This window comes from Pyrus communis, chromosome 9 (assembly GCF_963583255.1).
Source record: "Pyrus communis chromosome 9, drPyrComm1.1, whole genome shotgun sequence".
Lineage (NCBI taxonomy): Eukaryota > Viridiplantae > Streptophyta > Magnoliopsida > Rosales > Rosaceae > Pyrus > Pyrus communis.
Genome location: NC_084811.1, coordinates 1,709,153 through 1,736,404, shown reverse-complemented (window position 1 = coordinate 1,736,404; position 27,252 = coordinate 1,709,153). Strand labels below are relative to the sequence as shown.

The 27,252-nt window shown below is 40.2% G+C and overlaps 1 protein-coding gene, 5 non-coding genes and 3 pseudogenes across 7 annotated transcripts; 5 read left to right on the top strand and 4 right to left on the bottom strand.

Annotated features, from left to right (window-relative positions):
- Nucleotides 1-10,119: 10,119 nt before the first annotated feature.
- LOC137746342 (U1 spliceosomal RNA) lies at nucleotides 10,120-10,281 on the top strand. The gene has a single exon (XR_011069814.1). It is a non-coding gene; the product is annotated as a U1 spliceosomal RNA (small nuclear RNA).
- An 830-nt stretch (nucleotides 10,282-11,111) lies between these two features.
- On the bottom strand, nucleotides 11,112-13,309 carry LOC137745956 (cysteine synthase-like; annotated as a pseudogene).
- Nucleotides 13,310-14,549: 1,240 nt separating this feature from the next.
- Nucleotides 14,550-14,711, top strand: LOC137746343 (U1 spliceosomal RNA). The gene has a single exon (XR_011069815.1). It is a non-coding gene; the product is annotated as a U1 spliceosomal RNA (small nuclear RNA).
- Nucleotides 14,712-15,600: 889 nt separating this feature from the next.
- LOC137746346 (U1 spliceosomal RNA) lies at nucleotides 15,601-15,757 on the top strand. The gene has a single exon (XR_011069818.1). It is a non-coding gene; the product is annotated as a U1 spliceosomal RNA (small nuclear RNA).
- A 1,071-nt stretch (nucleotides 15,758-16,828) lies between these two features.
- Nucleotides 16,829-16,989, top strand: LOC137746341 (U1 spliceosomal RNA). The gene has a single exon (XR_011069813.1). It is a non-coding gene; the product is annotated as a U1 spliceosomal RNA (small nuclear RNA).
- Nucleotides 16,990-19,402: 2,413 nt separating this feature from the next.
- On the top strand, nucleotides 19,403-19,564 carry LOC137746340 (U1 spliceosomal RNA). Its single transcript, XR_011069812.1, has one exon. It is a non-coding gene; the product is annotated as a U1 spliceosomal RNA (small nuclear RNA).
- A 345-nt stretch (nucleotides 19,565-19,909) lies between these two features.
- On the bottom strand, nucleotides 19,910-23,562 carry LOC137744767 (cysteine synthase). Of its 2 annotated transcripts, XM_068484564.1 has the most exons (11): nucleotides 23,471-23,562; nucleotides 22,991-23,045; nucleotides 22,767-22,876; nucleotides 22,543-22,600; nucleotides 21,869-22,132; nucleotides 21,650-21,787; nucleotides 21,461-21,512; nucleotides 21,207-21,286; nucleotides 20,858-20,917; nucleotides 20,619-20,699; nucleotides 19,910-20,306 (listed from the first exon to the last, which is right to left on the bottom strand). In XM_068484564.1, the coding sequence occupies exons 2-11, from the start codon at nucleotides 23,030-23,032 to the stop codon at nucleotides 20,214-20,216; spliced, it is 978 nt and encodes a 325-aa protein (XP_068340665.1). In that variant the 5' UTR covers nucleotides 23,033-23,045; nucleotides 23,471-23,562; the 3' UTR covers nucleotides 19,910-20,213. The 2 variants fall into 2 exon arrangements, with proteins under 2 accessions (XP_068340665.1, XP_068340664.1); XM_068484563.1 differs by lacking the exon at nucleotides 23,471-23,562 and having other exon boundaries at nucleotides 22,991-23,149.
- A 2,450-nt stretch (nucleotides 23,563-26,012) lies between these two features.
- On the bottom strand, nucleotides 26,013-26,130 carry LOC137746339 (5S ribosomal RNA; annotated as a pseudogene).
- Nucleotides 26,131-26,137: 7 nt separating this feature from the next.
- LOC137746338 (5S ribosomal RNA) lies at nucleotides 26,138-26,256 on the bottom strand (annotated as a pseudogene).
- Between the last annotated feature and the right edge of the window lie 996 nt (nucleotides 26,257-27,252).

Below are 27,252 nucleotides of genomic sequence, written 5' to 3'. Positions count from 1 at the left end.
AAATAACGCTTACCTGGCACTTACCTATGCCTCCACAGCACCCACATATAAATATGTATATGCATGCTACTACAAATGAATGTGATGATGCATAAACGTTAATAATAACATGCATGGCATAAGGCAAATAACCCTTTTAAATCAATTTCTGGGAATATAAATGTATATAGGTATATACGGAAAACAAAAGCCCACTCACTGGTATGTAGAAGGGTCGTAGCCCCCCTGTCTCGCGTGTGCACGCTCGTCCTCTGGGTACGTGTCACCTAAATGCGAAACAACTATAAAAACGTTAACTTTAAAGCACATAACCCGTTTCTCGTAACAACTTCTCATACATTACTCAAAATGGACAAATGAATATACCAACGTGCTCTACACAACCTCAGGATCACAACCATATTTTTAAAATAATTTTTGGACCCCGCACGCGCCCCCACGCGCCAGCACAGGCACGGACCCACGCGCCCCCACGCGCGGCCACGTGCACAGCACACTGACGGTGTCAACAGACGCCGTCAGGAATATTCCGTCAAACTGACGGAATATTCCGTTAATTCTAACTGGTTCCGTTAACGGCGTTAGGAATATTCCGTCAGAATTGACGGAATATTCCGTCGCCTTCTTCCTTCGATCGCCGGCAACGTCGCCGGCGCCGGAAACTGGGAAAACCTGCAACTCAGGTTTTCTCACTCATTTTTCAACCGTTTTTCGTGATTTTTGGACCAAAAGAAAGCCCTAGACTAGTAGAACAAGTCCCAACAAGTTTTAAGGGCTAAAACTAAGAGATTATACCTGTGCAATTTCTCCAAAACCGGCCAACTTAGAACAGGACGATCCCGACGTCCAATTTTGTCCAACGAAGCACTCCGAGGCTCCTTGGGACCTCACCAACACATCTACAAGCTCAGAAAACCCAAAAACTTAATGTACAAACTTTGCATGAACAGTACACAATTCGGACCACTTCGAAACGACGTGAAAACTAAATGTTTCTCACCTGAAATTGCTACGGTTGTGTTCCCCTCGACCCCACGAGCTTAAATATGTCCTTGGTTCCCTCGATCTGTTAGTGTTTAGGGTGGTTGTGGGTTTGTCCGTACGTTTTCGAAGAGGAGGAAAGGGAATAGGGCTCGGGGAACTCACAGAGAGAAAGAGAGACAGAGGGAGACAGTGAGACAGTGTGTGTGTGTGGCCCTCAGCTTGCCAACACCACACAAAACAACCAAAACCAAATAACGAAACGAACTAGGGGCTAAAATGTCATTTCACTAGTACGTTTTTTAAAAAATCCCGGGACGGGATGTCACAACCTTCCCACCTTAATAGAATTTCGTCCCGAAATTCAAAACAACCAAACAGCAGCCCCTAGTGGCCAAAGAACAAACGAGGGTACAAATCCCTCATTCGATCTTCTGTCTCCCACGTGGCTTCCTCAACGGAATGATTCCTCCACAAAACCTTCACTAAATTCACTGTCTTGTTCCTCAGGACCTTTTCTTTCCAATCTAGTATCGTCACCGGCTCCTCGTCGTACGTCAAATCTGGGTTAATCTCAAGCGGTTGAGGAGGTATCACATGAGATGGATCAGCAACATAGTGTCGGAGCATAGACACATGAAAAACATTATGCACTCTAGCCAACTCCGGAGGCAACTCCAACCTGTAAGCTACCTCACCAACTCGTTCTGTGACCGCGTATGGTCCGATGTACCTAGGACTCAGTTTCCCCTTCTTTCCGAACCGCACAACACCTCTCCACGGTGAAAGCTTCAGAAATACCCAATCTCCGACCTCATATGTTCTGTCCGTAGCACGCCGATCCGCTAGACTCTTCTGCCTGTCCTGAGCTGCTTTCAGGTTAGACTTAATTACCTGAACATTCTGAGTAGTCTCCTCGACAATCTCTGGACCCACTAAAACTCTTTCTCCAACCTCTGACCAACATAACGGTGTGCGACAAGCTCTGCCATACAAGGCCTCAAATGGCGCCATGCCAATGCTCGAATGAAAGCTGTTGTTGTAAGCAAATTCCATCAAATCCAACCTTTGGTGCCAAGCGTCACCAAACTGCAACACCGAAGCTCGCAGCATATCCTCCAAGGTCTGAATAGTTCTCTCTGACTGTCCGTCTGTCTGTGGATGATACGCCGTGCTGTAAAGTAATCTCGTGCCCAAAGCTTCCTAGAAAGCTACCCAAAACTTCGACGTAAATCGTGGATCTCGATCCGAAACAATACTCACTGGGACACCGTGGTACTTCACAACCTTCGAAATGAATAACTCCGCTAAACGGCTCAGAGAATACTTCTCTCTCACAGGAATAAAATGAGCCGACTTAGTGAGTCGATCGACGATCACCCAAATGCCGTCAAAGCCATTATGTGTACGCGGGAGCTTGTACACAAAATCCATGGTGATATTTTCCCATTTCCACTCTGGAACGGGAAGCGGCTGCAACAACCCAAACGGCTTCTTCCTTTCTGCTTTAACTTGCTGACAAACAGCACATCTGCTCACATACTCGGCTATCTCCCTCTTCATACCCGGCCAATAGTAAAATGGTCGAATGGTATGATACATCTTCGTAGCTCCTGGATGCATAGCGTAAGCCGAGATATGTGCTTCATCGAGAATTTCTTTCTTCAACTCCACACTATTAGGCACGAACATTCTACCTTCAAGCATCAACATGCCATCCGAATCACGAACTCTGAGGTCTCGCCTCCTTCCTTGCTCTCGAGCTTGAATAAGTTCTTGAGTCTCCTGATCAGCTACTTGGGCTTCAAGCACCCGATCAACAAGTATCGGCCTAACTTGGAAATTAGCAAGTAATGCCACATCTCGATCTTCGGCTTCTAGCCTTACCCCCGTAGTACGCAAGTCCACCAAAAGAGGAGCACGACTAGCGTACAACGCATTAATACGGCCCTGTGACTTCCTGCTAAGTGCATCAGCCACTACGTTCGCACGACCAGGATGATAATCAATCGTGCAATCGTAATCGCTGAGCAACTCCAACCACCTCCACTGACGAAGATTGAGTTCTTTCTGAGTAAAGAGATACTGGAGACTCTTGTGATCCGTAAAGATCCTGCACTTTTCTCCGTAAAGATAGTGCCTCCACAACTTCAACGCAAAAATGATAGCAGCCAACTCCAAATCATGTGTAGGGTAATTCATCTCATGAGGTTTCAACTGCCGCGAAGCATAAGCAATCACCCTACCATGCTGCATCAATACACATCCCAACCCATTCAAGGAAGCATCGCTATAAACCTCGAAATCACCACTATCGTCTGGGAGTGCCAAAACAGGTGCATGAGTGAGACAATGCTTCAACCGTTGGAAACTCTGCTCACACTTATCATCCCACTCAAATTTAACATCCTTCCTCGTTAACCTCGTCAGTGGTAAGGCAATCACCGAAAAATCCTTAACGAATCTCCGATAATACCCCGCCAAACCAAGGAAACTTCTCACTTCGGTGACGGTTCGCGGTTGCTCCCAACTCTCTACCGCTGCAACCTTCTGAGGGTCAACCAAAATACCCTGAGCAGAAATGACGTGCCCCAAGAACGCGACTTGGTCTAACCAGAATTGGCACTTGCTAAACTTAGCATATAACTGGTGTTCCCTCAACCTTTTCAACACCAAAGTAAGATGTCGAACATGCTCCGATTTCGACTTAGAATACACCAGAATATCGTCGATGAAGACAATGACGAATCTATCCAAGTAAGGCTGGAATACTCGGTTCATTAAATCCATAAAGGCGGCTGGTGCATTCGTCAATCCAAATGGCATAACCAGAAACTCGTAATGACCGTAACGAGTCCTGAACGCCGTCTTAGGGACATCATCCCTACTGATCTTCAGCTGATAGTAACCAGACCTCAAGTCTATTTTATAGAACACACAAGCACCTCTCAGCTGATCAAACAAATCATCGATACGAGGCAATGGATAACGGTTTTTAATCGTCACCCGATTGAGTTGCCTGTAGTCGATGCACAGCCTCAAAGTTCCATCCTTCTTCCTCACAAACAACACTGGAGCACCCCAAGGCGAAGTACTAGGCTGGATAAATCCCTTATCTACTAACTCTTGCAGCTGAACTTTCAATTCCCTTAACTCCGCAGGAGCCATACGATAAGGAGTTAAAGAAATAGGATTGGTACCTGGAATCAACTCAATGGTGAACTCTACGTCTCGATCTGGGGGTAACCCAGGTAAATCCTCAGGAAATACATCAGGGAAGTGTCTGACCACTCTCACATCCTCTATTCTGCTAGTAACAACCTCATCCAGCACCACATGAGCCAGATACCCCTGACAACCCTTAGTTAACAACTTTTTCGCTCGTAGTGCCGAAATAACGCCATATCTCACCCCACTCTGCTCGCCCACGAAAGTAACCACAGGTAGTCCAGGTCGGTGAAACGTAACTACTTTCCCGTAACAGTCAATGTTGGCACGATAGAAGTGCAACCAGTCCGTGCCCAGAATCACATCAAAGTCCACAATATCTAACGGGATAAGATCGGCTGACAAAGCGACACCCTCTACGATCACTGGACACCCCGGGTACACACAATCTACAACGCAACTCTCTCCCCTAGGCATAACAAATTCTAAATCATACCCTAGGGGTGTGGGGCGAGGTTGCGTCGCTTGAGCAAATGTATGAGAAATTACGGAATGTGTAGCTCCACAATCAATTAAGACTCTAGCAAAACAACCAAGAATGTTCAACGTACCCATAATCAAGTCTGGGTTGTTCTGAGCGTCCTGCAGAGAAATATTGTGAAGACGCCCCTGTCCCTGCTGACGCCCACCGCGGCCTCGGCTCGCCTGAACACCGCGTCCCTGAGCACCACGCCCCTGACTGGGCTGGCCTGCCTGTCTCGAAGATCCTGCACTGCTAGTGGCAATCTCTCCCTGCTGATACTGTCCTCCCTGATACCACTGAGAACCACCCGCTGGAGCTGGAGGATACGACATATAGCCGCCTGAATACTGGGGATAGCCACCCTGGGGATAGGGATCCTGAGGGTACTGATACTGCCCAGGAGCATAAGGGACAGCATCACCCTGATAGTGGTAAGCACCACCTCGACCCGTCTGGCCGTAACTACTAGGACCCTGGATCTGCTGGAGTGGTGCAGGCGGTGGCATAAAGGTCTGCTGTGGTTTCTGCTGCTGCTGACCCTGGGGACAATTTGCCGCTCTATGTCCCACCTGTCCACATGTGAAACAACCGTTGCTACCACGTCTACACTCACCGAAATGTCGGTTGTTACACCTGCGGCAAATAGGGGCTCTGCCTCGCCCACCATCGCCCTGCCTCTGGCCTCTAGCGCCACCAGAAAATCTACCTCCACGACCCTGCCCAGTGGCACTGAAGCCACCACTCGAAGAACTAGAACTAGCTCCACCTCTCTTGAAGTTCTGAGTCTGTCGGGGCCCGAGCGATGCCTGACCTTTGCCTTTGTCATCTTTCTTCTGGTTGCCGTCCTTCTCTTCATCCGTATCGCTCGACATATTCTCAGAATCCTCGATCCTCAACAGTATCTCATAGAAGTCCCGATAAGTCTCGCTGTGGACCGTAGACGCCATAGAACGCCACTTCTTCCTTGTGCCCAGACGGAAAAGACGGAGCATCTCCGCCGGATTACCAGCGACATCAGGGTGATAACGGGACAAGTCCGTAAACTTACGGTAGTACTCATTCGCTGACATCTTCCGCTGTTTCAGTTCGGAAAACTCCTGCTTCTTGCGGTCAATGTACTCAGGGGGTACATATCTTCTCCTAAACAACCCCGTAAACACGTTCCAATCAATCCTCTGATCCGGAGTCAACCTACGGAGCTCCTGCTCCCACCAAGCTGCCGACTCCGTATCTAGAAACCAAGCGGTCGTCTCGACCCACCTCTCCATAGGCAAGTTCCCCTGATTATGTAGCACCCGGAAAGTCTTCTCTATGTGTTCTAGCCAGCGCTCTGCACTCTCGGGTCCCTCACTGCCCTTAAACTTATCCAACTTCAGATTGTACATGGTCTCCAGAGGAGTCCTCTGGGGAGGGCGCATCACTGCCTGAAGGGCTGTAGCAAAAGCTTCCCCCAACTGAGTAATATCGGGGAACATAGGCTCAGAAGAGCGACGGGGTTCCCGACGAGGCGGCATAGTTCTGACAGAAGACACCAAAATTATTAGAATACTCACAAGGACACAGGACTGCCAAACCTGGCTCTGATACCAAACTGACACACCCCGACCGAGATCGGAGCGTGCTGGCCGTCACTCAAAGGTGACGTAGCCATGTGCACGTGCGGAAGCTAGTAAGTAGTAATATGAAAGTACGAAATAATTAAAAACTAGCATACAAGTACTAGAATGAGTGCTAGTTAGTGCGATACAAACTCAGAGCAGGTCTATAGCAGTCCAATTAAAACAACAACAGTAGTACGCCCGAAGGCGACCCTACAATGGGGAGTGTCTGTCAGAACGCCGAAAAGCTCTCAAGGGAAACCACCGCAACGGCTAAGCAACTAGAACCTGGAGGGGCGCAAAACAAAAACGTGAGTGGGCAAAAACAAAGCTCTTTGAAAACCATTTCATAAAATACTTTCTAACCCCTCGCCGTAAAACCTGTATACTTCCCAGAAAATAAACATATGTACGTATGTGTAAACATGCAAAACATGCCCAAGGGTATACCAATCATGCTCAAGATATGCCATGCCAAATCTCAAAGTGATATGCAAGTGCCCAGGTATAATCATAATCAATATCATGTAATCAGGCAGCCGGAGTCACCTACGTGACCTGTACGGCTACATCTAGAGCTCAAACCTCAATCTCAATATCTAAACCTGCCCACGAGTCGGAACCACCTAAAGTGGTCTGTACGACAGGACTGGGTGTAAATAAGTGCTACGATCACGTGAAGCCTGGGCGAATAATCGCGGGTCACCTACAAGTCGGAACCACCTAATGTGGTCTGTACGACAGGCCTGTGCACCTAGCTTGGATCCAAGCTGAGCCTAAGGTGCGGGAGGTGAACATCACGTGAAGGCCTGTGCCCTGCTCAGGGCGGGAGCACTAACACCGGGGGTACAGGTTATGAGCTCTCTAAGCATCTCTAACCACTATTTAATGCAATCGTTAAATAACGCTTACCTGGCACTTACCTATGCCTCCACAGCACCCACATATAAATATGTATATGCATGCTACTACAAATGAATGTGATGATGCATAAACGTTAATAATAACATGCATGGCATAAGGCAAATAACCCTTTTAAATCAATTTATGGGAATATAAATGTATATAGGTATATACGGAAAACAAAAGCCCACTCACTGGTATGTAGAAGGGTCGTAGCCCCCCTGTCTCGCGTGTGCACGCTCGTCCTCTGGGTACGTGTCACCTAAATGCGAAACAACTATAAAAACGTTAACTTTAAAGCACATAACCCGTTTCTCGTAACAACTTCTCATACATTACTCAAAATGGACAAATGAATATACCAACGTGCTCTACACAACCTCAGGATCACAACCATATTTTTAAAATAATTTTTGGACCCCGCACGCGCCCCCACGCGCCAGCACAGGCACGGACCCACGCGCCCCCACGCGCGGCCACGTGCACAGCACACTGACGGTGTCAACAGACGCCGTCAGGAATATTCCGTCAAACTGACGGAATATTCCGTTAATTCTAACTGGTTCCGTTAACGGCGTTAGGAATATTCCGTCAGAATTGACGGAATATTCCGTCGCCTTCTTCCTTCGATCGCCGGCAACGTCGCCGGCGCCGGAAACTGGGAAAACCTGCAACTCAGGTTTTCTCACTCATTTTTCAACCGTTTTTCGTGATTTTTGGACCAAAAGAAAGCCCTAGACTAGTAGAACAAGTCCCAACAAGTTTTAAGGGCTAAAACTAAGAGATTATACCTGTGCAATTTCTCCAAAACCGGCCAACTTAGAACAGGACGATCCCGACGTCCAATTTTGTCCAACGAAGCACTCCGAGGCTCCTTGGGACCTCACCAACACATCTACAAGCTCAGAAAACCCAAAAACTTAATGTACAAACTTTGCATGAACAGTACACAATTCGGACCACTTCGAAACGACGTGAAAACTAAATGTTTCTCACCTGAAATTGCTACGGTTGTGTTCCCCTCGACCCCACGAGCTTAAATATGTCCTTGGTTCCCTCGATCTGTTAGTGTTTAGGGTGGTTGTGGGTTTGTCCGTACGTTTTCGAAGAGGAGGAAAGGGAATAGGGCTCGGGGAACTCACAGAGAGAAAGAGAGACAGAGGGAGACAGTGAGACAGTGTGTGTGTGTGGCCCTCAGCTTGCCAACACCACACAAAACAACCAAAACCAAATAACGAAACGAACTAGGGGCTAAAATGTCATTTCACTAGTACGTTTTTTAAAAAATCCCGGGACGGGATGTCACATAAACTACCTATTGTATTGGAAGAAAAATGTTGGGATCCTACATGGCGGAATATAGAAATATAAATATGATATAATATACCTCCCTTAAAGGAACGAATTTGGAGGGAAGAACACAAAAATATCACCCATGAAAAGAAGAGACAAAAAAGAGAGGATTGATAGAGGGAATTGTTTGGAAGAAGGAAAAAAGGAGGGATGAAACGGACTGGGGGTTGAGGTGATTATATGGCTATAACTAATCCTATAATTAAGGGATTAGTTAAACGACAAATAATCCCGTAATTAAGAGATTTTATGTATTTACAACAATTCGTAAGTCTAAGGGGTAAATATGGTAAAAACCACAAATAAGCATACGTGGAATCTCAATTATTGGACCTATTTCAATGAAGTAGACTAATTCTACTAATGGCTCACAAAATTGGATCTATATTAAGTTATCACTTTTTTTAATTATAAGAAATTGAATTTTAATAAGTATTATCTATTTATATGGTTGAAGCATAATAAAATACATTAAGTATAGACAAGTAGACAATTTCGGATGGTAGGTTATAAATAATAAATGCGCTGTAAATACTTAAACATGGTAAGTTTTAATAATAAGAACTTAAATTATATTTATAAAACCATTTAGATTAAAATCTAAAAAGAATCATATTTAACTCATAAAATCTAAAAGTCCCCATCTCTTTTCCCTCTAACTCTTTTCTCTCTTGTCTGCAACAACACAGAGAAATCACTCTCACTCGTCATCTCCTCCTCCGAGCTCCACCAGGCCATTCCAAATCACCATCTCGCCTTTCTCTTTTCTTTGGACCAAGAAAAATCAAGGATGGGGCTTCGAGTTCAACACTAAACCGGGGAACCCTCGTATTCGAACCAAGGACAAATCTCTCTCTCACATGCATCAATGGTTAAAAATCACCTACATACAGTTAGAAATCACGAAGATGCATGTAGGTCGCATTTTTAGAGAGAGAGAGAGAGAGAGAAGGGTTTTTTTATTTTGAAAGGAGGAATGGATTGGTGTGCAATTAATTAATAGTTAGTGGTCATTGCATATTGTGTTTTACAAAGTGGGCTTTTTTTTTAATTTGTGTTTTGTAAAAGGGGCTATTCTAGTTAAAGTGCGCAAAATATTAAGTGGTCACCATTACCTGTAAGCGTTCAAGAGATCAGTTTTGATGTGGTAAATAATGTATAAAATCAATATACAATGAGATAAATTTACCAAATATAAAGAACGATAACTCTAAACCCCAACCCTAACTAGAGGTTTAGAAACTTACATCACAAGTAATCTGGCGGTTACAATCTCTTGCCACATCATGTGGTATGGTTGGTTGGTTGCATGGGCGTATACAAGGGTCCCTTCCCTTGGGATCCTATTGTTCAATCAAACTCACAAAAGCATGATACCCCTATATTTTGATCCCGACCCAAGACTGTAGGCAAACCATTAAAAGGGGGACTTTGCGTCCTAAGACCCTACATGCATTGCACATTTGTATCTCTTTCCATTTTTGCGAACAAAGCTCAAACAATAGTCGTGGCAGTGGATCCCACATCGACTAACTAACGTCAAAGGAGTAAGGCAGGATGGGTATAAATCGAAAAGGATGGCCAAAGTGAAACATACTTACCTGGACAGGGTCTATGGGCGATCAAGAAGGCTTATGGCCTAGGTTGGTGACCTTTATTGCACTCTGAAGGGGTGCTTGCCTATGGTCTCCTCAACGTAGGAGAGCCAATGTCATAATTTGTTGCCGTGGGGGCTTGCGTTCGCGCAGCCCCTACCCAATTTTAAGTTTAGTTGTTTATAAATGGTCAAAACATTAATGTTGGGAATCCAAATATAAGTTGAGTTGTGTTGTGTTATTGGTTTATTTTAAGTTTAGTTGTTTATAAATGGTCAAAACATTAATGTTGTGAACCCATATACAAGTTTAGTTGTTGTGTTATTGGTTTAGAATATTGTCGAAAACTGTGGTTGTTACTGGTCACGAATGTTATATTGGCATGTTTTTGGTTTGGAATGTTATGTAGGCCCAGATTGCTGTCGAAAACTATGGTTGTTACTGGTCACGAATGTTATATTGGCATGTTTTTGGTTCAGAAGGTTATGTAGGCCCGTCTAGGCTAGTATTTCTCGGTCTCTTCGTTTTGGTAGAGGAGATATGTGGAAGGGTCCGAAATGATATGTTGGCATCTCAGGGCCTAGGCCTCGATCTGTTCATTTTGGTGGATATATATGAAATAAGATTTGTGAAGATAACAATAACTCAAAATAGGCGTCGTATTATTGATCTAATATGTCACGGAGTCGTCATGATGTGTAGGGAACACCGAGTGAAATAGCACAGAGCACTCCTTATATCTTTTGCATTAGTAGGGCGACCCCAACTACAATGGAATTGTATCAAACCTCAAAACACTATATTTGGTGCACAAAATGCAAAAACCTTAATTTTGATTGAAATGTTGACTCGGTGTAACGTGTAAGTGTTGAATTTAGGAAGGGATGTTTATTTGTTCTGCTGAAGCTACCAACAAGATGGCCTACACGAATCACAACTTTTGCTCAATCAAAAAATCATAAATTGGAATTGTATGGAATTCGACAACATTCAGTCAAATTTCAAGTTTTCTGCATCGAGCCTAATGGAATCGAAGAGCGCAGTAGACAGATAACGCTCTCCAAAGCTGGGGAACACAACCTGTACAGACAACAAAGGAAAGCAGAGATGTTGGTGGACTTGGATTGGGAGAAATGCAGCCCAGTAAGGTTCTATTTCAACTCGGAAAAGGCATTTGGACTTACAACAATGAGTTTCCCAGCATTTTCTTGCCTCTTTGCTAACTTTATAGCAGCAGCTGCTGCAGCACCAGATGAAATCCCCACCTACAAATTATTTGCAACGAGAGAAATCTCACATTCCGAAATTCTGTATCAGAAAATCATGGTGAGTAAAATATTCATAGAATCATCATGATTGTAAAAGTGGTTCCAACTAATCGCTATCATACCAGAAGACCTTCTTTTAGGGAAAGTAGCTTAGAAGTTTTGATAGCTTCCTCGCTGGATACCTAAGCGGAAACATGAGCATTCGTTAAAAGGAATTTCAAAATCGTATGGACAATGTACTTGCTGTTATAACGAATGCATGCAAGTATCGGAAACAGTTAGAAACATTTTGTTTGACAAAGTAAAATCAATCTGTCAGGACAAGAATCTGAACCTGTCCGTGAAAGATCATCTGTTATCATTTCTAAAACGTTAAAAACCACGCTGATTACTGAAAAATATGATCGACTATAATAATGGTAAAACTAACCACTGAAAAATGCAACAAGGACTTGTGCAAGCAGATAATGTCACATCTAAAATGTAAAGATTTCAAGACTTACTTGAATAACTTCGTCGAGAAGGCTAACATCCAGAACTTTGGGTATGAAACCGGCACCAATTCCTTGGATCAGATGTATCCCTTTGAAGCATGTGCATATTCTGTATCCAGATATGCAAACGTCAATATATGAGGAAGAAATCTCAAATACTGTGAAATAGTAACTCACCTGGTGTGCCACCATTCAAGACAGCACTTTCGGCTGGCTCTACACCGTAAACCTAGACATAAACAAAACAAATCATAAGACTACACCACGTAAGTTGTGATAGGCTTTTCTCTTTACAAACGCGTATAACAAATGTATATATGAAAATCACAAAACGCAACCTTGATGTCGGAATTTTTCTCTTTTAGGAACTTCCCTGCACCAGTTACTGTCCCTCCAGTCCCTATCCCTGCAACTAGAGCATCAACTTTCCCTCCCGAGTCTCTCCATATCTCCGGGCCAGTGGTTTCATAGTGAATCTACACTAACGATAAGAAAATGATTCTTACGCTCTCAAACAAATCTAGCCATGTCATGGTTACTGCAAAAAGTACCTTCGGATTTGCAGGATTTTCAAATTGGCAAAGCATATGACTATTAGGTGTGTTACTCAGCAACTCCTCGGCCTTATCAAAAACTCCCTGAATACCCTTGGCAGCATCTGTTATGTACACCTCAGCTCCAAAGGCTCCTTCTTTCGAGACTCACTATGGATGGCATGCTTAGCTTGAGCTTGTAACCCTTGCTAGCAGCAAGGAACGCTAATCCAATGCCGGTGTTTCCACTCGTGGGCTCAACGAGGACAGTCTTTGGCGAATCAGTGCCCATGAATCATATAAACAACCAAGGGAAGTATGTTAGTTAAAACACTCCACATCTGGGATTATATTTTCATATTTTCTATCGAAAAATCTATAGGCTGCCGCAAGAATATAAAATGTAAAAGCCATCCAACCACAGCAGTAAGCACAATGGTGTTTCAATCCAACCTCCCCTGGTGTAATCAGACCTTTATCCTCTGCGTCCTTGATCATACTATACACAATTCTGCATAGTAAAATTTGAGACAGACTCCACATCCCTTGCTAAATTGTTTTCGTAGTAGAAAAACAAAACGAAGATTCTAGGGAAAAATAAGAAAGAACATGCCTGTCTTTCACACTAGAGCAGGGTTCCATTGTCTCTAGCTTGGCAGCAATTCGAGCTACACAACCATCCACAACATTATTGAGATACACCATCGGGGTATTGCCGATTAACTACATAAATCACGTAACAGAACGAAAAGAAAACATATTGTAAGACACGTTAAAATCGACAAAAACTGAACTGAAAACGAGGTAAAGAATCATCGGAAGCTAAAGAATCTCAGAGAAATATTTACTTCGGTGACATCTTTCCTGATTGCACAGTTGCCCTCCATGTTATCTTTCCAGGCTGCAATTAAGCTGATAAAGAAGTGGAAGAGTGAAAGAACTTGTAAACAAGAAGATTGGCAAAAGAGATCACCAAAGTCTTACTTGCATACCAAGTAATTGCTGATAAAATATTGTAAATTTTATATAATATTTTGTAGCAGTTTTTCAAATTTTCAACCACATTCAATACAAAATTTAAGCTGAGAAAGAAAACCCAATTATTTGACAATCAAACAAGGAGAACCGAAGTCTAACATTGCAACCTCATCGCAGTTTGGGATTAATAAATAAATAATGATGATGATGATGATGATTATTATAATTTAAAAAAAAAAAAAAAAAAAAAAACAATCGTTGATTTCCAAATATTGTTTCTGAGAGATACGGGAACTCTTTTGCTTTAACTTTCTATTCTGTTTTAGTCAAACACAGGGCAAATTCTTGAGTGTAACCGTGATATATATTATCGAAGAGTAACAACTTAGTGAAACATGATGATATATATTATTTACATGAACATGGTTTGTAGCTTATTTTCTCTTGGTTATAAGAGCGTTTGTAGCCCTCGGATTCTAATGTGAATTACTTGCCAACACAGCTTGTACAAGAAACAAATGAATGGAAAAAGTTCATGGAGTGTTGGGTTGAGAACATTGCAGTTGATAACAATTACAAGCTAAGTTTAGGCACAGAAAGCGTATAAGCTAACGGGTCGGTACAAAATTAGACTTCCAACTGTTTATGGGTACAACCGTTTACAATATAAATGAATGATTATAGGTATTTTCCCTTGGTACAAACGGGTACTCATTTAACTCTCGTTTGCTCTTGCGTTCTCTTTCCTCTCGACTAACGGGAACATTGAAAACCCTGACACAGACATGAGGTTTGACTTTTAATTTTTTATCAGTATAGTCTTAATTAAACTAATTCTTCATGCAACTTACATTTTCTCATAATAACAATAAATTAATTGTTCTGGTGTTCTGATTAGTGATTAATTATCATGGGTTCATAACTTGATTATAGTAAACAAACACGAGCTGAACTCATATATACATACATGTGTGTGTGTGTGTGTGTTGATGCTCCTATATGTTCTTGCTGTCTATATAGTGGTTGCTAAGTGCGAATCCAATTAGTTTTGCCCATCCCTAGGTGTCATTAGTAAGCATGTCCCACATCGACAAACTAAGGTCAAAGGAATCAGGCCGGATTGGTATAAATAAGAAACGATGAGCACGAAGAGACTTACTTACCTGGACAGGGTCTATGGGCGATCATGAAGGCTCATGGCCTGGGTTGGTGACCTTCATTGCACTTTGAAGGGGTGCCATCCTATGGTCTCCTCAACGCAGGAGAGCCAATGTCAAAATCTGTTGCTGTGGGGGTTTGCGTTCGCGCAGCCCCTACCCAATCTCAAATACAACAGTTTGTTAATCTAAAAGTATCAGTTGACGCAATTTAAAGCCTTTGTCTTTTCTGAACAGAAATTATAATACCCTAGGATCTTACTTCACCTAAATCCAATTCCCTGTTTAGCCAAATTATATAGCGTATTCATTGATTAATGACGTTCCAAACCAAAGCCATGTAAACTATTAAGTCCAATATGTTCCATGGAAGTCTCTCAAACTAAGCCAAAAGTAATAGTGATTGTGCCGATAACTTGGATTAGCAAAAACCAATCGCCTCCTTTTTTATTCTTAGTATGTGTTGGAAAGTGACTGAATTTTTCCGTAGAATGATAAATGTACCAAATTTAGTTTTTATATATGTTGATTCTAATCCCTGGATATTCCCTAGCCACTTGCAATATAGAATAATTGTCAATTTTTTATTATTGCAGATCTTTTTATTTATTCGAACTATAATTTAATTAAAATTCAAAACACAGAGATGATTATGATTTGAACTTAGATACAAAGCAGAGAATAACAATGATCTAACGAACCTAGTTAAACCTAGGTTAACAAAACGTAGGCTTTGGTATGCAAAACACTAGGTTATTGTGGAATTAAAAATTTGGGTGGAAGGGGGAGCTATCAAAAATTAATGGTGCGACTTTATTATTTTGGTTTGCATCCTTTGGTGTTGATGCTCACGTTGATCTAATAGGGTTTTTTTTTTTTTTTTTTTTTTTTTGGACAAGCGTTGATCTAACAGGTTTGATTTTAGCTAAAAATGGTAAGTTCTCCTTTGCAAGCTTCGGTTTTTGTGTGGATTCGTCCCACATTGACCAAGTACAGAAAGCGGAGGGAAGTGGGGGGTATAAATAAGAAATGCAGGTAACGGCTGCAACTTACATACCTGGACGGGGTCGAATGGGTGATCAAGTAGGCCCATGGCCTAGGTGGGTGGCCCCCATTGCACTGTGGAGGTGCACTTGCCTAACATCTCCCTAGAGGAGACTGTACGTCGTAATTTGTGGCAGTGGGGCTGTGTACGCGCGGCCCCTCTAAAATTCTGTTCTCAAATATTTTTTTTATATTGCTGGTTGATTTTTTATTATAAAGAGTAAATTACATAAAACGCTATGCTAATTCGCCATGTGGACCCATCTCACCTGTTAAATTTAGCATTTATTTAATGGGTATATTCCTTAACAGATGAACCCAATCATCCGTAATTAATGTATCATTTTGGGTATGTCGGCGAAACTCCTTGGTTCCATAACTCCATTGTGACACATCAATTCATCATGTGTAAAGAAATTAAAGTCGGTATACATAACATCGTATTATCGAATAAAAAAATGTTAAAATAAATCCGTAACATACAATTTTATCATTAGTAGTCATACTATACGGTCTATGCAAGTCTATAATTAGGAGTCATACTTTGAAAGGCATGTTTTATGTCATTTGCCAATTCTCTTCTAATTTTGTTATCTATTAATCGATTGGAGAAAAGACTTAATTTTCTTCTAAATGTATTCCTCTCACTGTAATAAATTACAAAATAAAAAGGCACAGACATAGCCAGAAACTCGGGTTGAATTGAATGAACCATATAAATACTCGTGTTTCTTGTATGCTTGCACAATTTTACTTCTTGACTGCACTAATCCAATTTTTATCAGGTTCATTTGCAAACATGCATTTTAAAGAAAACCAATATCGATATTTCATATTGTTCGAATTGGCCAACTTTGCACTCAAATCATGTTGTAACAAAAAGAATTAAGCTCTAAATCTTGCACATAGATGATAGACCACGAGAGGAAGTATTATTACATGAGAGCTCTGTGCAACTCTATATTAGATTTCATCTTGGTGATTCAATGAAGGCTTATTAATTTGTATCCCATATTATAATCCAATGGGGTCTCCCAGCTTGTGAAAGTTGAGTGCATATTCGTACACACTTATCACATATAGGACTTATCAGGATAGTCAATGGGATGCGAGAAAGATCCCAAAAAAGTAAGCAACTTAATGGACAAGATGCGCACGAGTCCCACATCGGCTAGAGTAAAGCAAGAGAAGAGAGAAGGTGCTATAAAATGAAGTGAGAAGCTGCGATGTAACATACTTACCTGGACGGGGTCAATGAGCGATCATGAAGACTCATGGCCTAGGTTGGTGACCTTCATTGCACATAGAAGGGGTGCCAGCTTAAGGTCTCCCCAAGTGGGAGAGCCTACGTCATAATTTATTGCACTGGGGGCTTGCGTTCGCGCAGCCCCTGCAAATGTATATCAGATTTGTACTTCATTTAACGGGAATTTAAGATATTTTCAACCAAGGAATAATTGTGAATGTGATCTGTGTTCTTATATATTAGATTTCTACTTTGCTTATCGGGAATTTTTGAAATTTTCAACCAAGAATAATTCTGAATTTGAAATGTGTTCATGATTTTGCGTAGCAACCAGGGAAAAGAGGTGACACGAGCTCATGGTAGAACGTTTTTTCAAGGTGGGTGTGGGGTTGGCATCGGGTGGATTTCAGTTTTATTTTTCGTCCCATTATTCAAGAGTCGGCATTATTGAAACCCAATGAATTGAGCAAACCAACCCACCCAAGCATTGTTTAGGTGGGGTTGTGTTAGGGCCTCTTCCACAAGTTGAGCCTATTGCTTTCTTTTTCATTTTTGCGTGAGTATAAGTGACAAATTTAAGGCCACTGCTATAACATTAAAATTTCATCATTCCTAAATTTAGTGGATTGGTGTTGTAGAATCCTGCCGTGTTGCATAACATTAAAATTTCATCATTCATAAAGTACAAGTACGTTCAAGAGTTGTTGAATTGTATATGTTTGTTTACTAATTACCTTATTATAGCATATAGGTCATCCTATGCCCATACATAACACTAATCAAAGATGATAACCTATCGTTCTACAAAACCTTTTATCGGTTGCATTGGTTAGTAGACCCCGCATCATGGCTCAGGATCAGAGACCTTCATATTAAAGTGCGGCTTTTAACCACACGGTCTTGACAGATCGGTGGTTTTTAATCGTAGGTGTTGCATGGGATTACAGTACTCAAAGGAGAGCAAGAGGCCATCAAGCAAGGAACAACAACTCCAATAACCGACCCCAAGTATTCGACCTTCACTAAGACATACGGTGGGATGGGTTCATGTTTGAATGAAGGAATTGAATCCACAGCTATTGAATATCAACTCATGTGCTGTCACATCCCGGCCCGGGGCGGATCACTTCCCGGGCCCGCTCCATCACCGTAGCACGATATTGTCCTCTTTAGGCTTACCATTCCCTCACGATTTTGTTTTTGGGAACTCACGAGCAACTTCCTAGTGGGTCACCCATCATGGGATTGCTCTCGCGCGCTACTCGCTTAACTTTGGAGTTCCAACGGAACCCGAAGCCAGTGAGCTCCCAAAAGGCCTCGTGTTAGGTAGGGATGAGAATATACATATAAGGATCACTCCCCTGGGCGATGTGGGATGTCACAATCCACCCCCCTTAGGGGCCCGACGTCCTCGTCGGCACACACGCGACCAGGGTTAGGCTCTGATACCAAATTGTCACATCCCGGCCTAGGGCGAATCACTTCCCGGGCCCGCTCCACCGCCGTAGCACGATATTGTCTGCTTTGGACTTACCATTCCCTCACGGTTTTGTTTTGGGAACTCACGAGCAACTTCCCAGTGGGTCACCCATCATGGGATTGCTCTCGCGCGCTACTCGCTTAACTTTGGAGTTCCAACGGAACCCGAAGCCAGTGAGCTCCCAAAAGGCCTCGTGCTAGGTAGGGATGAGAATATATATATAAGGATCACTCCCCTGGGCGATGTGGGATGTCACATGTGGACTCATAAGCTCTTAGGCCCTTGAATCATGGTAGTACGCCCCAAAATTGGAATGGGGGAGAAAGAATGGAAAGATAAATGGATGAGGAATCCCCCTATGTGTTAGGAGCCAAAAAAGGGAAAAATACTCGTGCGAAAGCATGGGAGTCCTAAGCCTATGTAATAATATTAACCCTTGGAAGATAGTTTCCTTAATTTCAGTTTGTGGATTGCCCATTCAGTGAGTCTAGCCAACGTCATAAGATGTTGTCGTGGGGGCCTCCGTTTGGGAAAAGGATCCGGCGAGTGGTTTGGTTCGAGTTGTAAGATGTTGTCACTGGCTTCCATTCTTCTTCCTTTGGATTTTGTACTTCGAGGAGAAAGATAGCAACTTTTCAACCTTAATATGTTACTTGTATATATGCTCGATAATATGTTACTTGTAACTCCAACACTCATCATTTTACATAAAAATCCTCTCCCCTCAAAATCTTCTCACTTCCTCTCCTTTCCTCTCTCTGTAAAAAAAGTCAACACATTATTGACGTAGCTTAGTTGTAACCGTTCAAATAGAAGGGGGCTGAAGGGGAGGGTAATTTGGAGGAGAAAGAATCCTCCTCCAAAATGTAATCCTGCAGGCTGTTTCTCTCGGGGACTAAGCTTGGAATGGCAGAGGCACGAGCATCATCATTGGCAATTTTTGCAGCATTTTATTCGGTTGTTATCTTTAACCCTATTTACAATATTTGTAGCTTCAACATTCAAGTCCCACATCGGAAATACGTCCAAAGCGAAGGGGAGTGGCTGAAGCTTAAAAGAGGAATGTGAGGCAGTTGGCAACATACTTACCTGGACGGGGTCTATGGGCGATCAAGAAGGCTCATGCCCTAGGTTGGTGACCTCCATTGCACTTAGGAGGGGTGCCTGCCTATGGTCTCCTCAACGTAGGAGAGCCAACGTCATAATTTGTTGCACTGGGGGCCTGCGTTCGCGCGGCCCCTGTCAAACTATTGTTTTAAACTTGTGTTCTGAAGGTTGTCTCTAAACCCTAAAATCGTTGTTTCTTTAAATTCATTTTCAATAAATTAGCAAGGGACCGATGGATTGACTGTCGGATGACATAAATTAACCATGGTAGTACTACCCTTTATTATTAGCCAATTTCTTTTTATTAAGATTCAAACTTGGATCTTAAATTTGGATCAAGGAAAGCAGATTCAAACTTAGGTGCAAATAGATTAAGGGAAAGTAGGTTCGGATTTGAATTTGGATTAAGGGAATCAGAGTCAAACTTGGGTGCAAAAGAATAAGCGTGCTGCCTGCCTAACCCTAACCCAACCCAACCATCTATAATTTGCTAATTTTGCTTCATTTGATGCTGTCATACAACCATCCTTGCTGTTAATTGCAATGAATTTATAAGAGAGAATGCAGTAAAGTGTCTTAAATTAGTCAGCCATACAAGTACTGTTTCCTAAATTACATTACAAGAAACAAAGCCAGCACACTATTCTTCACAGCAATTTATTGGGCCACTCATGTCAAGAAGCGAAAGCACTCAAAGCAGGAACACGATGCAACTTGATGATCGCGAGCTCTTCCTCGCACAGCATGAAATTTGTACAACTCCTTTGAAGAAGCTGGGGAACATATCAGGGCTCAAACACCATGCTCTCGGCCTCCCGCTTCACAGATTCAAACAACACGGAGGATAGATAACGCTCTCCGAAGCTGGGGAAGACCACCTGCAGGCATTTTGGAAACAAAAAGTAGTTTGACCCTATTAGCAGAGTGATCCAGTCTATACGGAATGTGCTATTCCTGTCAATTTGTGCAAACTATGCAGGAATTTAAGTTCACCACTAATTCAGCGAAAAACAGGAGAAAAATGTCTATAAACACGCTTAGAACCAAGCACGATTGTACAACGTCTAACTATTGTTTGGCAATGAATAACGCCTTCTTTTTCGGGTATATACCTGAGAACCACTTAAGCAAGAAGCCAACTAGTTCGACACATTGTTGAAAATCCATTGCAGTAGATAAATAGCACTTACAACAATGAGCTTTCCAGCATTTTCTGGCCTCTTTGCAATTTCAATTGCCGCTGCAGCAGCAGCACCAGATGATATTCCTACCTGCAATACAAGTTAAACATAAATTATAATAGAAGATGGAACTATGGCAGAAACCAAAGTAAACCAGAATACTGCGATTGTTGTAAAATTCAGGACACGTGTAAACAGCATGCTAAACGAACCACGGGACATCCTTTCCTTTATGGTTTTGGACTTACCAGCAAACCTTCTTTCAATGCAAGAAGCTTAGCAGTTTCTATAGCCACTTCACTTGTTACCTGCAAAGCCATAGAAGGATGGGTTTCAGTCTTGGCTCTCAACTATAATCGACGTCATGCAATGAAATTCAAAATGTGCATTCGCAACCAGGATTATTTAACTCTTTCCAGTATTTTCATGAGCATACTTATCGCTTCTTTCACATTTTAAATTGCAATGTTTTCCCATTTTATGCAACTTCTTATATCAACCAAAAAGTCACTTGAAAAAGACCAATCGTTACAAAACGAATAACCACAATACCACATGTTTTCAGTGAAGAATTGTCAATTAAGTTTTCAGGCTCACTTGAATAACTTCATCAATCAGGTTGACATCTAAAACTCCGGGGATGAAGCCGGCACCAATTCCTTGGATCTTGTGAGGGCCTAAGATATAAGAAGTCAACTGATCATAAAACTGAGAAAAGGACAACGTGAGAAGAAAATGCGCACTTTTTCAAAAATTAAACTCTAAATAAAGAGCCCGCAGCCCAAGTCAAAAGGCCCAACATTTTATGAGAAACACTTTGCGATTGTGACAAGCAGGTCATCATGACTCACCAGGCTTCCCTCCAGACAAAACAGCACTTTCAACTGGTTCTACACCATAGAGCTAGGCATGCGAAAGGCAAGGGAGCAAGCGGGCAGTTAGAAGAAATATGAGAAATAATGATATCCGAAGAATAAACAGCACTTAAACATTGAATAACTGCTACCCTCTACATTATACTGTGCAAAGAAAGGGCCAACCTGAATGTCCGGATTTTGTTCTTTGAGGTACTTCCCAACACCTGTTATCGTACCTCCTGTCCCTATCCCAGACACAAAGGCATCAACTTTACCACCAGAGCCTTTCCAGATTTCTGGTCCAGTAGTTTCATAATGCACCTAAAGAGAAAAGAAAAGACTTTTGATCAATCTATTCAGACAAAAAATCATAAATTAACAAAAAATGATATGAGCTTTCACCTTTGGGTTGGCAGGGTTTTCGAATTGCTGAAGCATATAAGCATTGGGTGTCTTTGCCACTATTTCTTCAGCCTTTTGAACAGCCCCTTTCATGCCTCTGGCTGGATCTGTGAGGACAAGTTCTGCCCCAAATCCTCGAAGAATGGTCCTTCTTTCAAGACTCATTGAAGCAGGCATGGTGATTATTAGTTTGTAACCCTTAGCAGCTGCCATGAACGCCAATCCTATGCCAGTATTGCCACTTGTAGGCTCAATCAGGACACTCTACAACATGATACAAGAAGAACTTGTCAAATCAAAAGTTTCTCATTTACCTCATTAACTACAGCAACCGAATATGGAAATGGAACAATAGTAGACTGAGAATGTAGCGAAAATTACCAATCATTATAATCATTTATTTATTATACAGAGAAAGACAGAAAGACAGGAAGAGATGGGAAGAAACAGCACAAGTCAAAATAGAGATGAATTTCATATGATTGACTGATATCTGAACCAAATTGTCGACTGATAGTGCACATCATAGGAACTGACTGTATGCAGAAAAAGGCCTTAAACTATGAAATCGGATAACGATCAATAACAGAGATTTCTATAAAGGCTTCAAAGGCACCACATGGAATCAGAAAACCCAATTCACTTGTCTAGATAAGTAAGACATGAATACTAACCTCGCCAGGCGTAATGAGACCTTTCTCCTCAGCATCTTTAATCATACTATATCCGATCCTACAAAGAACAATCAAATTAATTAGAAATAAAATCATAAGTTTTCATACAAGTCCAACTTCAGAACAATCAGACTAAAGAAAGCACACGCTCGTGACAAATTATCCCAATCAAACAACTGCGGACTGTGCAGCTGATAAATATTCGGATCAGAACTAGTTAGCACCTATCTTTGACACTAGAGCATGGCTCCATCATCTCCAGCTTTGCAGCGATCTTTGCTACACAGCCATCTACCACACGGTTGAGATACACCAACGGTGTTTGACCGATCAACTGCAAACATTCACAACGAATAAACAAATCCGATCAGCTAAATAACAGATAATGTTCAGACACTAAAAGGCCAAAAAGGGTATGAAACTGAAATGGGAATGGGATACGACTTACTTCAGTGACGTCTTTCGCAATCCCGGACTTCTCCTCCACCATTTTTACCAGATATCTGTTTAAACAATGAAGAATTGAAACTTTCAACAAACAAAAAATAAAAAATCCAAGTCATTCAGCTTCAAAGTAGCAACAAAAATAAATGTCAAGTTTTTTTACGGCAATCTTTTATGACTTTGAACTGTACGTGATTTGATTTCTTTTGTTTCCTTTCATTTCTGGAGACTTAACAGTCCAAAGTTTTAACCTTTTCATTTTTCTCAGCAACCAAACAGATTAAGACTTCACATTAAACAACCAACAACCCCAATAACCATTTCCATAATCCATGATCATGATACTACAATCAACCGAAAAATAAAATTGGGTATTTCGATGGAAAAAAAAAAATCCCATCATATCAAATCATGCAGGAAGAGTAACAATGCTAAGATTTTTATGAAAATTTTGACAGAAACGAAATGGAAGAGAGAAGCTTACCAGCTTGAAAAGGCTGAGACTTTGAAAAAAAGATGAGCAGGCAAAAAGTTTCTGTGAGGTTGTGAGGTTGTGAGAGCAAATGACAAAAAGGAAAGAGTTGCGGATATTTAAAGAAATCTTTGTTGGCGTCACGTCTGTCTGACTTTTTTTGATAATTTCCGGATTTCGTTGTCATCGCCGGCTTCTTCTTGGCAATTCATTGAAAAATAAAAAAAAATTGTTGGAAAATAAAAGGTATGTTAAAAAGTTTCATATTTACTGACCAGAAAATGAAATAAAATCATATATTAATTGGAAATGCCGTTTTCTATGTTTTATTTTTAAAACTGCTGAAATCGTTTTTTGTGAAAATAATTTCATAACTAATTTTTAACAAAAAAGCAAGCAAATCTTGAAACATAATTGATATTTTTGTGGGAAGCATTTCAAGCGCTATTGAATCCAAGAACTTTTATTTAAAAGCATTTTTCGTCATTTTAATAGTACTTTCGAACAAGCTTTATTTTAATTTTCCCTTGTTATTTTTGAATTTATAATTAGTATTTGTTTCACTATTTATTTTGGTAATATATTTTTTAAGCTATTTTATTAGAAGGAAAGCGTTTTTCACACAACTATTTTTATTTTTCACACATTCTTGTTAATTTTTCGTTAATTCATTTGTTTCGACAATAAAAAATTAAGAAAAATGTATAAATAGCACTGCACTTATTTGTTAATTTTTCGTTAATTCATTTGTTTCGACAATAAAAAATTAAGAAAAATGTATAAATAGCACTGCACTTATTAAATTGTGTTCAAATTTTTATTAAAAGTTCATGTGCTTCAATGAAAGTACTTAGAAGTGCTTATTTACGAAGTGATTCAACCACCTGAAAGCACTCTTATATTGAAAAGCAATCCTAAACAAATCCTAAATTCCTTTTCTCCTATGACGTCAGACAAAGAGGAACTTTCTCACGTATTATCATTATTCTCAGTTATAAATCATTTTGTATTTTAAGATTAGTTCAGAGAACTAGTATTGGCACACTCTAAAAGTTTAATTGTGAACCTTTCGTAAGAATATTTTTTTTCTTCTAAATATAGAAAGTTTGGAGTGTACAATTTGATTATTTTTAGCTACACTTCCTGAAACTTCATTTTAATCTCACTTTGCTCCTCGTAACTCAAAAGTTGCAACTTTACTCCTTAAAAGTTGCAACTTTACTCCTTAAAACTTAAAATTCGTTTCACTTTATCTTCGTCTCCTGAAACTTGAAAGTTGTCTGTTTAAAACTCAAAATTTGATCCCAATTTCCTTAGACTGTTAATTTCTTATGTGGGTTTTTTATTTTTTGGACAATTTCTTACATAGGTTTGATTTGGGTGAGTCAAACTAATCAATTTCTTTTTTGTTGTTTTCATCTCTTCAATTTCTTTTAAATTTAGTATTATTTGATTGTTGTAATAAATATTTATAATCAAATTTATTGCACACATGACATAGTCTTATTGAGTGTTGGGTCTCACATAAGACGACTTATAAGTTTCAGAGAGAAGAGAGAGTTCATAAGTTAAAGTACAATGAATTTTGAGTTTAAGAGAATAAAGTAGTGACTTTTGACTTGAGTTATGGGGACAAAATGATATTAAACTGGAATTTCAAATCACGTGGCTAAAAATAAGCCTAATTTTATATACTAGTGATTTTGACTTTTTATATGCGTAAAATTTCTATATCAGTTCAGATGAATTTATAATATTATCATTATTTGTGTGAATATTGTGGATATCCCATTTAATAATTTGGTAATGTGTGCCACAAGTAGCTATTAGCTCGTTTGGATGTACTTTTAAAATTATTGAAAATGTTTTTAGTGAAAATGTTTTTAAAACTAATCCTTAGTAAAAATGCAAGTAAATCCTGAAAAAAAAAACACTTAAAATGCTTCCTAGAAGAAGCACATAATTAGCGCTTCTTGCAAAAAGCACTTTAAGTACTTTTTGGAACCTAAAAATATTTTCTCTAAAAACGCTTTCAATTATTTTAAAAACACATCCAAACGAACCAATAATTAATTGTGCTTTCAATATAAAATGCAACATTTATATCTCACTTGGGATATCCTCCATGCGACAGCGAGGAACGAAAGAATATGTTTACTCGTAAAATAATATCATAGTGCTAGACATTATATTTTATTTTTTCTAATTAGTTTTTTTATGATCACCCCTTTTTTACTCTTTAATCATGATGCTTAGCTTAATGCTCCATTTCCTTTATTTTTTTCTAATTGGTTTTGTGATAATCACCTCTTTAATCATGATGCTTAGCCTAATGCTCCCCTTCCTTTAATCTTTAATCACCTTTTTTTTTTTTAGGAACTTTAACGAAAAGATTTCGATACTGTTCAATTTAATGAAAAACTATATTTTTACACTAACAAGTCAATCATGATACTATTCACTTTACCCCTTTATTTTATCGTTATCGTTAAAACTCAAATTTTCAAATCATTTTCATTAGTTTTCCTCTTTTTTTTTGGTTGAAAAAGAGGTGGGGATACAACACGAAGACTTCCTAGGAGGTCATCCATCTTAGTATTACTCTTACCCAAACTCACTAACTTCAGCGTTCTGATGGAATCCGGTGCACGTGAGTTGGTATGATCGCATAAAAGGTGGGGAATGCAACACGAGGACTTCCCAGGAGATTACCCATCCTAGTACTACTTTCGTCCAAATTCGCTTAATTTTGGAATTTTGATGGGCTTCAGTGCATGTGAGTTGGTATGATCGCATCCTCCCCTTCCTTTATCTTTACTAATTGCTTTTTCGATAATCACCCCTTTTTTTATTTACATAATAATACTTGTGAAAAGCTTATGAACTATCCCATAAAAAAAATAACAGAATCACAAAAGGGTTGTACCATAATTATTATGTAGAAGTATGAATTCATTACAATTGAGAAATCCTCTTTTCTTCTTTCATATTTGAAAAAAATTAAAAAATTTGGAGTGCAAATGAGATTTTAGAATGTCGATAACCAAAAATAAAAAAAATAAAAAAATTCATATTTTTTGGTATTGTTACCAAAAAATATAAATATTTTTCATTTTGAGGAAAAATGTTAAAAATCAAGGTTCTAAAAAGGCACTAGTCGGGCGGTGAACAGGGGCCTAGCGCCTAGATTTTTTTTTATTTTTTTATTTTAATTAATTTGTTATATAACATATAAATAAATATCTAGTTATACTAAAAAAATACGTAATTGTATTCGGATACATAAATTGCAAAATATAATGACATCAAGATTATAAAGTACCATAACAGATTGAAAACATGAGGAACCAACATATAATGAGCGTTTATACAAGTATTTAACAAGTCTCTTACAATTTATTAAAAACATAAAATGAAAAATCAAAGTTATCTATTTTCTGTCTAAGTGAGAATCGTGACCTAGGCGGGCGCCTAGGCAAATCTAGATTTCAAATGCCTAGAGATCAATCAGAGGCAGTGGTTAGTTGCCTAGCATCTAGGCAAGGACTAAGCGGCTATACCGTGATTTTTGGAATAGTGTTATAAACTTATAATTAGTTTGTAATATGGTCCCCTAGATGTTCATCAATTGCAATAAGTTTAGGATAAAATTTCGGAATTTGTTGTTATTGAAAATTACAACAACAAGCATGTCTTGCGTTCCATGACCCTTTTGTCTCGGTTGCGGCCGCTCTTATGGATGATGTGTTTGATATTTGGAAGATGAGATACGTATCTATACGTATTTGAGTTAG